The sequence below is a fragment of the Perna viridis genome, chromosome 5, assembly GCF_037379345.1.
Source record: "Perna viridis isolate PV_CMFRI_1.1 ecotype Kerala chromosome 5, ASM3737934v1, whole genome shotgun sequence".
Classification (NCBI taxonomy): domain Eukaryota; kingdom Metazoa; phylum Mollusca; class Bivalvia; order Mytilida; family Mytilidae; genus Perna; species Perna viridis.
Genome location: NC_142449.1, coordinates 43303134 through 43319160, shown reverse-complemented (window position 1 = coordinate 43319160; position 16027 = coordinate 43303134). Strand labels below are relative to the sequence as shown.

The window sequence follows — 16027 nt, the reverse complement described above, 5'->3', positions numbered from 1 at the left end:
ATAAAACATCACATATCAAACTTGTCACTGGAGTTTTGATAATTGAATGATCGGCGGCGGAGCGATATACTAACGTAAATTTTCAAGGTTGAAAAGGGAGCGGGTAAAGAGAACAGACCGCGGAAATTTTAGGCGGTTCCATGTGGCAATATCCCACTTCCGGTCGAATCCCACTTGCCGACGATCTCTAAGTAAAGTTCAGGCTAAAAATAGCCTTCCTTGACAAAAATGGGAAGTCACTCAGATTGTACGTTCTCAAATATCAGTATGTTTAGAAAAACTACACACAAAAAAGGACACAAAATCTAAAACTTAAAATAATTTTTTTGACATTAGTTGAAGGGGTTTCACGATTGCACATTCTTATATAAAACTAAAAAAGTAAAAACCTTACCTCTTCTAGTGTGGTCCATATTTCTTTAAATTGTCTGCCGCTAATTTCGGTATTCCCCGGATGAGCAAATTGATTCCGGTAGTATTTGATTCTACTAATAGCTGCACCAATGGATGTTTTGTTAGCAACAGGAAGTTGATCTTGTATATCTATAGAGGCTAGATTTCTCAGCAGTGTAATCATTAGGGTAAGATCAAAGGTTTTGGAGTCTGGTTTCCCTGCAAAAACATAATATAAATTTTGAATGATAAGCTTAAAAATTACTCCAAACCCTCATATTCTAGTAAGTCACATTCAAGGTCCTATAAGGCTCAATATGTGCACAGGGTGACTTTTTTTAGATACAACATAAGATAAGTCCAAAGGAACTGAACGTTAGAGAATTTTTGTAGATTGTATAAAAGGACAAAACATGACAGGAGGTCTGAATGAGCTGGAATAGCTTGTGAACACAACCAAACTGTCACACATGAAAATCATTTGTAGTAGAACATATAACTATCATGTTTCATTTTATATAAGATAATCATACGGATATAACATGATAATTAAGTGTTCACAAACACATCACAATCATGATAGCAAATCAATATTTACACATGAGAATCATAAAATTACATGATAATCATGTGAAACCTGTATATAGCTGAAATATTACTGCCTCGTTGTTAAACCCCAACAATCAATCAATCAATAGAATCATTTATAAACTATCTTATGATAACCTTATAATTACAATATGATTTTCATATGATTCGAGCTACATGTAAATATCATTATACCAACCTAACTTTTGTTATTTGAAACCTTTTCGTACAATCTCATTAAGGTTCACCTAGTAATATTCAAAATATTAAAGGGAAACCAAGTAAATATGAACAACAACACAGACAACACAGACTCCCATCCTTGGTTTAAATTGCTGAAAAAAAAATTAAATATTCTGAAATGCAAAATGAAATATCTTCAAATATATAATATTGGAAAAAAATATTTCATTCAATCTACTTCTATGGCCACATGTCTCTGCTTAAAAAAGCAGTCCTTATAATATCATGAATATTTACTGTGTTTATACTTATATTTAATTAAAGGCTCCCTTGTAGGAGCCTTTTAAAATCGCTCACCTTGTTCAGTTTGTGCCCTTCAATGGCAATAACACTAACAATAATGCTCTAACAATGATTCGTTCGAAAGCTTTTACCCAGTGGAAACTTTATTAGACCTTATCATAAGGTTCATTTCATAATTTTTTTCCATCTGCTATAGTTTTCACGATATTGGCTGAAAACAAGAACAAGAGGCTCCCATGCGGAGTTTGAATCGCTCACCTGGCTGAATTTTGCCTTTCAAAACCAATATTTTTAACAAGTTGTTGTCCAACAATTTTGACTCAAGAAGTTTATGGTAGGACTTATTATAAGGATCATTTCAACAATTGAAAGTTTCTTTTAATCTATCATAGTTTTCAAGATATTGACTGAAAACTGTAAAAAAGTCATTTTTCCCCTTTCAAGGGCAATATCTCTTACAAGGAGTCGTCTGACAACTTCTATCCCTGACGACTTTTGTAGTCCTAATAATAAGGATCATTTCAGCTATTGAAAGAATTTGGCTAAACCTAACGGTTTTGGAGATATATGCGAAAAACTACTGTCCGACCCCTATGTTCTATTTTTAGTAACGATAACCATGTTTTCCGGAAGATCAAAAATCTATGCAGGATACCCCAAAAAAACATTCATACCAAGTTTGGTTCCAATTGATCAAATAATGTCAGAGGAGAAGATTTTTGAAAGAAATGACATTAAAAATAGCAAATATCGTTGAAAAAGGGCAATAACTCCAACATAGCTTAACGGATTAAAACCATAATTTGACCAGAGATAGATCTCATCATGCTGAACACTTTTATTCAGTCAGAATTTAGTTAAACCTAATGGTTTTGGAGATATAAGCGAAAAAATACTGTCTGACCCCTATGCTCTATTTTTAGTAACAGCGGCCATGTTTTTCGACGAATCAAAAATCACCACATCAGGTATATGCAGGATACCCTAAGTAACATTCACACTAAGTTTGGTTCTAATTAGTCGAGTAATCTTAGAAAAAAGAGTTGTGTACAATTGTTAACCACGACGACGGACGCCAAGTGATAGCAATAGCTCACATGGCCTTTGGCAAGGTGAGCTAAAAACGTCATATTTCGCCTTTCAAGGGCAATAACTCTAACAAGGAGTTGTCTGACAGCTTTGACCAAATGTAGACTTTTGGACGCTGTATGATAATGATTTTCTCATCAATTAAAAATTTGTTCCTACATTGTATCTCTTATCGTTTTCAAGTTTTGATTGAAAATAAAACACTTCTCAAGGCCATTAACTCTAGAAGGCGTCTGACTTGACCCCTGTGGTCTAAAAATAGTAACGGCAGCCATGTTTACACTTGATCTATATAATCTATAATTTTTAAAGTAGATACTCTAAGGATGCTAATAATAATCTACTGAGTGGTTTCAACGGAGAATATTTTTAAAGAAAAGTTAACGATGTACATGTACGCCTGGCGACGAAGGTGGTTACAAAGTGATGACAAAAGCTCACATGGCCTTTCAGGCCAGGTGAGCTCAAAAGTGCTTATTTTATTATGCTAGCACATAAACAAAAAACGTCCACAGGAAAGCATGATACCCATGCAGACCAGACTTCAAGACAACATCATTGATTTATTGATTATGGTATAAAATTCTATGGTAAACATTCCATGCATTTTAGGATGAGGTCATTAGACCAATCTTATAGACCCTGCTTTATATTAGTACGACACGCTGAGCCGAATATTTAGTGTACTATCTCATAGAAGTAACAGCCAACAGGAAGGCACGCCGCTAACTCAGACACATTATTCTATCTACCTCTGTATACCCTAAATAAAGCAGAGAACAAATGACAACCATTTTCTAATCTAACCTGAGCTCCCGCACTTTAGGCAAATTTTCAGCTGAATAAGTTTTGTAAAATCGTTATAGGCTTAAATAAGTTATGATCCTGAAACAAGTTTTCAGCTAAATATTTGAATTTCATCAAGTACATAAAACCTTGACCATTGGCCTACTATTCTCAAAATACCACTATTTGCATTTGTACAAGAGCAAGAAATTGAAATTCACTAATGTAAACTAAAGTTATGCACTGTAAACTATAAATTAAGCTTAAGCTTAAATACCCACTTCATATAGCGCCTATGACCTTAATATTTAACATAATGTCCTCAAATAAATGGGTCTCTACCTAAGGGTAGAAATTTTTGAGGTTAAATTTTTAAAATATTGTAGAGTGTGTGCAATGTAGATATCTTTTTGTGGTAAAATTAGCGAGAAATCGAAGTTTCAACCTAAAACCGCTTAAATCTATCCCTGACAACACATGCTTTGCAAATTTTAGGGGGGGAGGGCGCACGCCCGCCACGCCCCCGCCTGAATTCGCCATGGTGTACCTTACCAGTTAAGCATTAACCATAACAAAATTTCAAATAAAGTTTTGCTCCAGAAATCATATTCTAATGAACAGATGGAATCCTAACTTCTCCCTTTTCGTGTAAAATTAAAACAGATAATCAGTTTTATAACACAGGAACGAACAATGGTCCTAAGATTAAACATATCAATGATACAAACCTGATCTAGGAAACAACAGATCCCACTGATTCTGGTCAATTACACGTTTAGTTTTCAGTTTTGTCAAGGTTTGTCTACCTTGTGTAATTGTTCTGTCAAGACATGAGGGATCAAACTCAGTGTCAAAGTATTTATGGACTGCCTTTTTGGAAATCCTTTCCAGTAGTAATTTGATCTTGATGAAGTTACCTTCATCCTCCGTTGCCATGGTGAAAGGTCAATGTTGAATTGTCAAAATTCTGAAAAAGTACCATAAAAGATGAAAACTACCAGCATACCAAAAGCTGTTAAGAGCCTGAATCCCTCACCTGAAAATTTTGAAATATGACTTTCCTTTCAGGACATTGAACTTTCAGTTGTTTCAATGATGTTATATTTGAAAACTGATCAGCGAAAGGCCATGTTTGGGTAAATGATGCCACAATTAAGATTTTGAGAGGTCCCTCAATCTATCACTTCCGCCCAGTTTGGTCATTGGCTCAACATTTTAAAGCCCCATGGTCAAGGGTAATTGAAAAAAAAATATGTTAACGGGTCTTTTGAAATTCTATCTGCTATGAATCAACAGAAAGTATCTTGCAGTGAATACTCACAAAAGATAAAGTGACTATGCTTGGCCAATCTACATACATTCTAGCAATTGGAGCTCGATAATTTAATGTGCCAGGTTAATCTACCCTATTTTGGCGATTGTAGTAACATTTATTAACTACACATGGCCCATCTACAACCACTATTACAATTGGAGTAACATTAATAAACGATGTCAGGTCAATCTCCATCCACCACTGTAATCGGATTAACATTAATTAACTATGCTAAGATTAATATACATGGCCATTATGACCATGAAGGCAAATAAATATTTTCAGTTATATTTCAGGTCCCATTAATGATAAACTAAAACATTGGTATCATTTCAAAAAGTACTTAGATTATTTCATAGTAATAACAACAACAATTGTTTGTTTGCAGCTTGCAGCAAACATTCTGCATACATTGCAGCTTTTAGTGGTTTATAAAGCGCGAGTTTGCCATACTTCATGGCCACCATTCATGTTTGCGGTAACTTTGCCAGAAACTTAGTTGACATTCTGTAAGCCAAATTGTATAAACTTCTGGGGATGTTTCGGTGAATATTCATCGAAAGATCGCCAGAACTTTCAAATTCTTTTGAGCATGCTCAGTGCTGTTATAAATTTGAATCATGGAGGGAAATAAGCATCTGAGCATTTTATTTACCATCCTGTGATTAATTACCTTAATTTGGATGTAATCAAACAGGTTTTACATGTACTAGTTACACGTAGGGTTATCTGCATTGCTATAAAAGTAGTCGTGGTAAGATTGAGATTCGCTTTAACAAGCAGTTACTATTTTTTGTAACGATATATCATAATCTAGATCCTCGGTACACAGAGACAGTACACGTGTGTTTAGATATTGATAAGTGGTATGTGCGACTGATGTAACAATCATTTTTGATATATAAACGTGTGTGCCAATATTGTTGTTTTCACTTAAACCTCATATTCTAAGTCGGATTTTTATTAATTAACGAAGACGATACATGGTGTCAGGTGTGAACTAAGTGATTGACAATTTAACAGATACTTTTGTTGAATATCCGCGTGTATGATGACCTTTGTACACGTCATTGATCAGAACAAAGGATTTTATGGCAAATATGCAACGGATTTATACGTTTCCATATGAATCGTGAGTTGACTGAATTTTATTTTGCAAACCTGCAAAACGAATAGTAGAGAAACATTACACACATTTGCATAAAAAACACTCTCCGTGTCAATTGTAATTATTCAAAATAATGGCGGATGATGCTGAAGTAAATGAGGATCCCCAGGAGAACCCAGGTATAATCACGGACAATTGATTACTACTAATTTGCCGTTCCCGCCGAAACTCAATTTAAGAGGAAATATTGCAACAAATTGGAAGAGGTTTGAGAGAATGTGGACAAACTATGAAGTAGCTACAGGTTTAGAGAATAAGGATAATGAAACTAGGACAGCTACATTCCTGACTTGTATTGGTCCCGATGCGTTGGAAATTTTCGATGGATCCGTTTTTAACACAGATGGGCCTAAGATGAATCAAAGGACATCAACATAGTGATAGAAACGTTCGAAAACTTTTGTACCGGGAAAACAAACGAAACGTACGTGAGATATTGTTTCAACAAGCGAGATCAGGAGCAGGGAGAAAATATTGACACTTACGTCAGTCACCTGCGGACACTTGTGAAAAAGTGCAATTATGACACACTTGAGGAAAGTCTAATAAGGGACAGGATGGTAATCGGCATCAGAGAAAACACAACCAGGAAAAAGTTGCTTCAAGATTCGAAGTTGACATTAACATCGTGTATCGACATTTGCCGAGCAAATGAAAAAAACTACGATGCAAATGAAGGATATTTCACAGGAAGAAGTTCAACTAATAAAACGGAAGGAGAAACCGAAGAAAACATATTCGTCGAAACAACAACAACAACGTGAACCTAAGATCGACTGCAAATATTGTGGACAACAACACGTTCAAAATCGGGAAGCGTGTCCCGCTTGGGAAAAAAACTTTTCTATCTTGTGGAAAAAAAGAATCACTTCAATGCGACCAACGCATCAAAGTATGGACAACAGAAGCAAAAACACGCACCGAAAACTAAGAAATCACTTAATTATGTTGGCTATTCATCGTCCGATAATGAGGAATACCTGTTTGCGATGGATGTCGAAGATGTCAAATCAATGGAACTTAATAGGATTCACGCGATAATGAACATTCTAAACAAACCTGTGAAATTTCAAGTGAATTGTGGATCTAACGTTAATGTTTTGTCGGCAAAAGATTACAGAAAGCTCTTTAATGACAAAGACTCAAACAACTTCAGACCACGAAGAAAACTCTTCTTATGTATAACAAGAGCGAAATGAAAGCATTTGGTCAGAGAAAGACCAATCCGAAAACCAAAAATGGTATAGTTTGGACTTCGTCGTTGTGAATTGAAATGCACAACCGATACTGGGATCCGTGGCTGCACAGCTCATGAAACTAATCAAAGTTAACAAACAAAACATCCAACCAGAATCAGTTCTGAAAATGGAAAGTACAGAGAGTACTGTCAACCAGAAAACGCTTCAAAACGAGTTTCCTGATGTTTTCAAAGGAGACGGAAAACTAGAAGGAAAATTACACTTAGACATTGACAAAACCGTAACGCCGGTTAAACTTACTACTAGAAAGGTTCCAGTCGCAATCAAAGAAAAAGTGAAAGAACATATAGATAATTTGTACCAAAGAGGCGTATTGACTCCCGTAGATGTTCCAACCGATTGGATATCTTCCGTGGTGATCGTGACTAAGCAATCAGGAGATATTAGACTGTGCATAGACCCAAAACCGTTGAATTCTGCTCTGAAAAGAAATCATTATCCGAGCCCGCTGATTGATGATCTTTTGTCCGATCTAGAAAATGTGGAACTGTTTTCCGTTGCCGGTGCTATAAATGGACTCTGGCATTTAGAATTAGATGAAGAATCTAGTTTCTTGACAACGTTTGGAACGCCATGGGGACGTTATCGTTGGATTCGTATGCCGTTTGGTATATCACCGGCACCGTAGGAGTTTCAAAGAAGGATGGACGAAGCCCTTGAAGGACTGCCTGGAGTTCGGGCCATCCATGACGATATATTGATTTATGGATGCGGAAAGGACGATAAATAAGCAGAGATAGATCATGATAGGAATCTGTTACGCTTGATGAAACGTTGCCGTGAAAAGGAATTAAGCTGAATAAGGACAAGGTGAAACTGAAAACGAAAGAAGTCACATATATGGGACACAAAATAACTAAAAATTGACCCAGAAAAATTGAAAGCCATCACTGAAATGCAAGTACCGAATGATAGACAAAGTGTCAAGAGACTTTTAGGAATGGTGAACTACGTTCAAAAGTTCGCACTGTGCTTGTCAGAGATAACTCCGTTGAGACAGTTGTTGAAAAGCGAAAACGAGTTTCACTGGGATCCGTATGTGCATGGACTTGCACTTGATAAGATTAAGAACATTCTATCAAATACATCAGTTTTGAGATTCTTTGACAAGAATAAAGAAACTATATTACAATGTGATGCCTCGCAAACAGGATAGGAGCTTGTCTGTTGCAGGAAAGTCAATCAATTTGTTATGCATCTAGATCGTTGACACTGACCGAAGGAAACTATGCTCAGATCGAGAAAGAGTTACTTGCGGTTGTATTCGGTATGGAGAAATTTGATAGTTATAAATATGGAAGAAAAATCTTGGTAGAATCGGATCATAAACCACTAGAAATCTGCAAGAAATCGTTGATGAATGCTCCAAAGAGACTTCAAAGGATGTTACTTCGTTTGCAGAAGTGTGATTTTGAGATCGTTTACAAAGTAGGTACTGAAATGTATATGGCCAATACTTTAAGTCGTGCCTATATCTGGGATGGATCAGCAGATATTCGATCAAATACAGAGAAAGATATTGAGTGTGTTAATTATATACAGCACTTACCGATCAAATCAGATACAATTGATTCTCTTCGATCAGCGGCTAAGGAGGATGCTGACCTCAAAGCGCTCGAGAAAACGATAAAATTAGGGTGACCTAATCAGAGGGATGCTGTAGACGTATCAGTTCAGCCGTATTTTCCGTTTAGAGAACAGCTAACTGTTTATGATGGACTTATTTTTAAAGGTGATAGAATTGCAATTCCTCTCCGGATGCGTAAGGAAATGATGGAAAGAGCTCACTTGAGTCACATTGGAATACAAGGATGCTTGCGAAGAGCTCGTGAATGTTTGTACAGGCCGAATATGAACTCAGACATTGAACATTTCATTAACTCATGTAAGACTTGCAGTACCTACAATGCGGAACAACAGAAAGAAACGCTACTGAGTCATGAACTTACTTCGAGACCTTGGCAGAAAATCGCGTTCGACCAACAAAACTTTCTAATGACTGTTGATTATTATTCTGATTACTTTGAAATCGATCGCATCAATAGCAAGAAAGGTAAAGAAGTAATAACAAAATTGAAGGTACACTTTGCCAGATTCGGATTGCCGGGTGAACTGTTTTCCGATAATGGACCACCGTTTCATGGTTCAGAATTCAAGCACTTTGCTGCCAGTTATGAGTTTACTCATTCAACAAGTTTGCCTGGATACCCACAGTCGAATGGAGAAGTCGAAAATGCTATCAAAACCGCTAAAAGACTTATGCGTAAAGCCAAAAGAGATGGAAACGACCCATATTTAGCGCTACTCGGCTGGAGAAACACTCCAACTGAAGGTTTCGATAGTTCTCCATCACAGCGGATGTCTGGAAGGAGGAGTAGAACTTTGTTACCAACATCAGCAAGACTATTGAAACCAGTGAGTTCGAAAACAGTCATAAAAAGTAAGAAGGTTCAGAAAGCTAAACAACAGTTTTACTACAACAGAAATGCTCGTGATAAACAGGACTTTCAAACAGGAGACTTATCAAGCCAAGAGAGCATACAAAAGAATGGACAAAAGCGAAAGTTGTGGACAAAGTTATCTTAAGGTCGTATGAGGTAACCACCGAAGATGGTAGAACTTTTCGCCGAAATCGTAAACATCTCAGACTTACTCATGAGCCGATAGAAGAAACTAGTGATAACGATCAACCGCCACCGATCGAAACAGTGATGAATGACTTTAAGGCACACGAACCACTACCATCAAGTGTTCAAATTGACAATACCGCTATTAACCGTAGAACATCTGATCGAATCCGAAGCAGACCAAAATATCTGGATTATTATGTTACCAAATGACATCGATAAAGACTTTAAAGTTTTGTGCCTCAGAATTTTATAGCATTTATTACTTTTGTTAGTTTGTTAGGTACTTAGCAATATAGACATTAATTTCTTTTCGTAGATTTAGGTACTTTATATAAAAGGCACAAGTCGCATTTAAAAAAAATGATAATAAGGTTAAAGTTTCAGTTAAGGTTCAGTTTACATTTGGACGGTAAAACATTTTCTTGAGAAAGGGGTTGTAACGATATATTATAATCACCCCTCTAGATCCTCAGTACACAGAGACAGTACACGTGTGTTTAGATATTGATAAGTGGTATGTGCGACTGATGTAACAAGCAATCATTTTTGATATATAAACGTGTGTTCTAATGTCACTGTTTTCTCTTAAGCCTCATATTCTAAGTCGTTTTGGATTATTATTAATTAACGAAGTCGATACAAGTTTCATTTGATGTTTTGTCTTATTTGTTGCTATATATATTGTCTACATGCATTACTTTGGTTGTGTAATTGTGTATTACTGTTATTAGAAACATTTTGTATCTAAAGTCTAAAAGCATGAAACTTATATTTCAAACTTTAAATAGTGTTTCAGCCAAAAGATTAGTACAGAAATCTATCAATTAAGGCAACATTTATCAAGTAACAGTAATCTGTGTCTTGACATTTGGAGAAATTAACAATAAAACAATGTAAACAAAATTTGGCACAATTGCAATGCTTATTTTTTTTATACATTTTGTATTGTATTGGTATTGATTATTGAAAATCTGGCTAGCACATGTACATATACCTTTATTGATCAATAAAATCCATGTAACATTGCAGCAACCCATATGTTATATATATATAGTAAGGTCTGAAAAATTCCCAACGATGATAGAACTGTCAAATTTGCGATGCAAATTTTTGGTCGTTCCCTCCGCGGGACGCGAACTCGTACCGCTGTGACATCTATGGCAACACCGCCTGCACAAAGTCCAGCGCCCTAGACCACTCGGTCAGCTAGGCTATATAAAAATATAGCTTTCGCTGCCCAGGTCATTCCTCCTCGTAGGATTAATCTAGGGCTGTAACTTAGTACACGATGTATGGTAGTACGGGACAGTTCATTTAGATGTTATTATGTAGGATAGAGGATCAAATTAATGATGCATGTCACAACAAATCAATATTATACAAACATCTCAGAATGTGACGACTCCATTCACTACACTGCTCCATCGGATCAAATTGATACAGGGAAGATATGTAAACGTATAGTAAGGTCTGAAAAATTCCCAACGATGTTAGAACTGTCAAATTTGCGATGCAAATTTTTGGTCGTTCCCTCCGCAGGACTCGAACTCGTACCGAGTAAGCAATGACCTGGCCTGCGAAATCTATATTTTTATATAGCCTAGCTGGCCGAGTGATCTAGGGCGCTGGATTTGTGCAGGCGGTGTTGTCATAGATGTCACAGCGGTACGAGTTCGCGTCCCGCGGAGGGAACAACCAAAAATTTGCATCGCAAATTTGACAGTTCTAACACCGTTTATTTGCGGCAGATGTAAGCCAGAGAGCCATATTCTGGAAAGGGTTATTTAGCAACTTTATAGCACATAGTCTTCACAATTAACTTTCCAGTTCACAGGCCCGAAATACATTTTTCAGAAATTTTTATATAGTGACTGTTGGCCTGTAGTAGTTAATTTTACAGGCCCACCTCCATTTTGACAAGCCTTGGGCCTCGGACTACTGCTTAATAATGAAGACTGACTGGGCTGTAGCTGCGGCTAAGCTGCACAACACAACGTTCCCATCATGGTCGCAGACTGATTCACCAAGTTATGTAAGGTGATGTTTCCTGACAGCAAGATAACCAGTAAGTTTGCTTGTTCCAGAAATAAGACAACACAGATTGTTAAAGCATCTTAGGCCCCTACCCCAAGGGGAAACCTTGTGTCCTTCATGTTCGACAACTGTAGTGTAGTGACTGGAAAGTACAACTCAGTGGTGTCCAGAGTGAAAGAAGTGGTCTCCACTATCTTTGTCTTTGGTTGTCTATGCCACTTAGCCAACTTGTGTGCTACAGCTGATGTAAAGTCTTCTGTTACTGGTAGAATACCTTCTAGTATTAGTCCTTTATTTCTTCCAACCCAGGTACTTCTTTGGTACTTTTTTATGTAGTTTGTAAATATCATAAGCACCTTAGCATGGTAGTCAACTTTTTAGTTATTGCATACTAGTCATTTATGTTTGTTTACATTTTGTCATTTTAGGCCAGCCAGGTCTTTCTATGTGTCAGTTCTCGACAAAATGATTTCAAAGTTTCCATTTGGTGATCCAGTTGTGAATGGCCTAGCATTTCTAAATCCAAAGAGCAGAGGAGACCAGCCATCACATGTTGTCACCACCAATGCTAAGAGACTTTCAGGCTTAGTGGCAACAGATAAATACAGTATGCTAGAGCAGGAATTCTCATATCACCAGGTGATGCACCAAAATGACATGTCTATTTATATACTAACAAAAACCAGATAAGATTAGTGGTGGGGCTCAGTATTGCAGAAGACAAACCTGATTGCAGGCAGTCTAAGGTTTTTCTACTTAATCCAAGATTGTTAGTGCAGTCATGACTATACCAAATTCTAATGCTGACTGTGAAAGAGTATTTTCGATGGTCAAGAAAATTCACACAGACAGCAGATCATCCTCAGACAATTTTACATGCACTGTGTGCACTACTGTCTACTAAGATTAATTCTAGCACAAACTGCCATGTTTTCAAACCAAGTCAGGAGCAGCTTAAAACTTCTAAACAAGCCTGCTGCACATACAACAGAGTGTTTTACAGACAATGTTTGCAATGAAACTTTAAGACTAGAACAGTATATTATATATGAATAGCTTCATATTTAGTGTTTTCATTTTTATTTACGTGATAATCATGCACATGTTTATCCGTATTCAGTGAAATAATGACCAAATGAGTTGTGTGTAGTGCTAAATATATATATATATATATATATATAAATGTTAGGGTTAACGCATACAGGTGAACACGTGCTAATGTTTTGATGTAGGAAGGGGGCCTTAAAGGTTGGGAGGGGGAAATCACCTCCATAAGTATCCTCATTAAGTATTCTAATTAGTGTCATTATATATAGTATATATAGTATACTATAAACAGGTAAGTATAAAGAAAGGGGGTGTATTATGACAAGAGTTATCTTTCTTTGTTTATATTGCTTTTTTATTTTTACATTTTCAATATCGTGATTTGTTTTATTGTGCTTTATGAATACATTACAGGTCTAAGGACGTGTTGTGCAATGTTTACCTCTCGAACATTATTTTTTATTGTTGTTTTAATTAAATTTTTTTTTTTTTTTGTATTCAGTTTGAATGATTAATGTTTCTATTTCGACTAACGTCTAAAGCTTATACTAACAATCATAAGATTACAATTGATGTTTACAATCGGAACGTTAACAGCTTTTGAATGGTGTATTACCTTTCATTGACCTCGTAGATATAGTGATTGATATAATCGTGTATGAAACAATACATAGTATTTTTTTTCTTTTTTCATTTTGAATAATTGAATGAAATATAAAAGCATCTTTACATAATAGCACAGAATAATCACTAATAATCTTTTTTTTACCGTCCAGTTAAATGTTTCGGTTTAGTGTCCTTGTCAAACATATACGTAGTGTACAACTGATGCAAAATTCTATGAATATAAATAAGTTTCATAATTTAGTAACAGTGATTATCAAAACTTTTTTGTCACGCTTGGTATACTTATAATTGTGTTTGTAATAAAAATGGGAGATCACCCGGCTTTCTTTTTCAGAAATGTCATTCCTATGTGAGGTATGCGGAGAGACCTTTGAAAACAAACAGAATTTTATTCATCACCACAGAATTTTCCACGACCTTATATCGTATTCCTGTCGTATATGCGGAATGGAATTTACACACAATCATAACAGAAAACGACATAAAGGCAAAATTCATGGCGAACGTTCAACAAGTAAATGGTGTTCATATGTGAATACATCCAATATGACTCTGAAACAAAGGTTTCCTTGTTCTCGCTGTTCTAAAATATTGAGTCGGAAAGGCAGCTTAAAGAGGCACATCCGGTTGGTTCATGAGAATCAGAAGAATATTCATCAGAGCATCACCTTTCCATCCAGAACAATGCAAATAAACCTAAAATCAGTACACAGAGATGTTATGAAAAGGTCGATTACAAACCCTTCGTCCATATGTGAACCACAGAACACTGTTACATTACAACCGTATTTGTATTTGGTCTCCAGTTGTTGTCATGGATAAGGACCGTTTCATGAATATTTTTTGTTCACATATATAACTCAACTACTTCGAATATGAACATTTTAATATTTTTCTCGTATTTTATAATTGATGGATTAATTGTTGTAGCTTGATATATTGGTGTTCTTTCTATGTATAAGTAAGGACAGTGCCCCTTATGGAGTTCTGCGAGTGAATCATGCGTAACTTACATATTCACACCTCTATTGACTCGTTCCTTCCGCTATCGGCTATAATCGTTAAATTTCACTCCATTTCTGTGCAAGTATCGTAGGATGGGAAAATAATTGTATCATTTAAAGTTATGGCACAACAATGTTTTTCGATACAGCAACTTCAAAAATCTTCTGCTGCATCATCTCCCTTAACATTTACTTTAGTTTTTTCACAGTTGTCACAGGGACTCTATGGATTGCCGTCTTACTCTTGCCATACAGTGCTAACTATTTTGTGCGACACAAGTTTATTCAATGTTCGATAACTCCAAACGTCTTTGTAAGACAGTTATAACCAGCTCCATGGGGTCGAGTCTTCTTGTATCCGTCGGAGGAAATCCATGTTGATCAACCTTGGCTTTGGTCGTTATCAGGGAAATAAGGCTTCATATGAGAAAAATTAAGTGTTTTGAATTGAATTGAAAGTTTTACGAGATCATCTGCCCCGTGCAGGTCCGGGTGTTGAAAGAATAGGCTTACAGCAGCGCTAAGCTTGTCGTAAAAGGCGACTAAATAGTGCTCAGAACCTTAGCCGGGGGCTAGGGCGCTCTGCCCACAGAGCAACTGGGATGTGTGCCCCAGGTGGTGGAATGGGGTACCCCTGGTGTGTTACATGCAGGGTTTGTCAGGCTGTAATACGGAAAACCTGACCGCAAACCATAGTGGTGCACCGTGTTGGGAAAGATGCCACGTTCCTCGCACGTTAAAGAAACCTACTGTGGTATTCTCCCGGAGTAGGAACCATAGGGCTCCGCCACAGGAGGCTAAATTGCCCGACCCTATTCACCTCTCCCTATTTCCAGTGGCAATCAAAATTTGTCGACCCCATTGTCCTTGTGTCCCATCCCTTATTCATTTCATCTTCATTTCATGTTCATTTTATCATCAATTTCACGTTCATCGTCTGAATATAGCTGAAATATTGCTGTTCGGACGTTAAACCCCAACAAACAACAAACAAAAAACGATATCATATTTTACAACTTTATTAAGGTGTCTTGCACTTAATGTCCTTGTTTTTAGGTTCAGCCCTTTAATTTTGGTCATAATTTTTTTATTTGTTGTAGACTATACTTGTGACTATGTATAAACTTTTCTTTTGTGTTGTATGTTAATAAAAGATATGGACACATATTTCTTCCTGTTTCTTAACATCATACAAATTGATTAAGAATAACAAAGTGCAACATCATAACAAAATGAACAAAACCCGAGAAAACAAAGGAAGCCTTTATTTTAAAGCAGGAATATCTATAACTAAGAGAAAACATTCACTTTACTTTAAAAGTTCCATGAGCATCTTGATATGACACTAAATGCAGTCGGAAAACATCTCTCAAAAAATACCACAATATTCGACCTCAAAGTGCATCTTCTTCTAGATCTGTAACATAATCAATAAACAATTTCTCACATTTATTGGCCATAGCCTTAACCCTAACCCTAGACAAATACCATGGCTTGACCCCAACCCTTAACATAAACCTAAGCCTAATCCTTTGCTTAATCAGACCCCTAACCCTAACCCGAACCTAGATCTAACGTTTAACTATAACTTTCTTGACACT

General features: G+C 36.4%; 1 protein-coding gene and 1 pseudogene across 1 annotated transcript in view; one reads left to right on the top strand and one right to left on the bottom strand.

Annotated features, from left to right (window-relative positions):
- LOC148617825 (uncharacterized) overlaps positions 1-16027 on the bottom strand; it is a 42884-nt gene that overhangs the window by 18311 nt on the left and 8546 nt on the right. The window contains 3 exon segments of the mRNA XM_088585407.1: positions 395-612; positions 4071-4309; positions 15740-15843. Of these exon segments, the coding sequence (XP_088441533.1) occupies positions 395-612; positions 4071-4278 (426 nt within the window). The 5' untranslated portion in view covers positions 4279-4309; positions 15740-15843.
- Positions 11663-13900, top strand: LOC148617826 (uncharacterized; annotated as a pseudogene).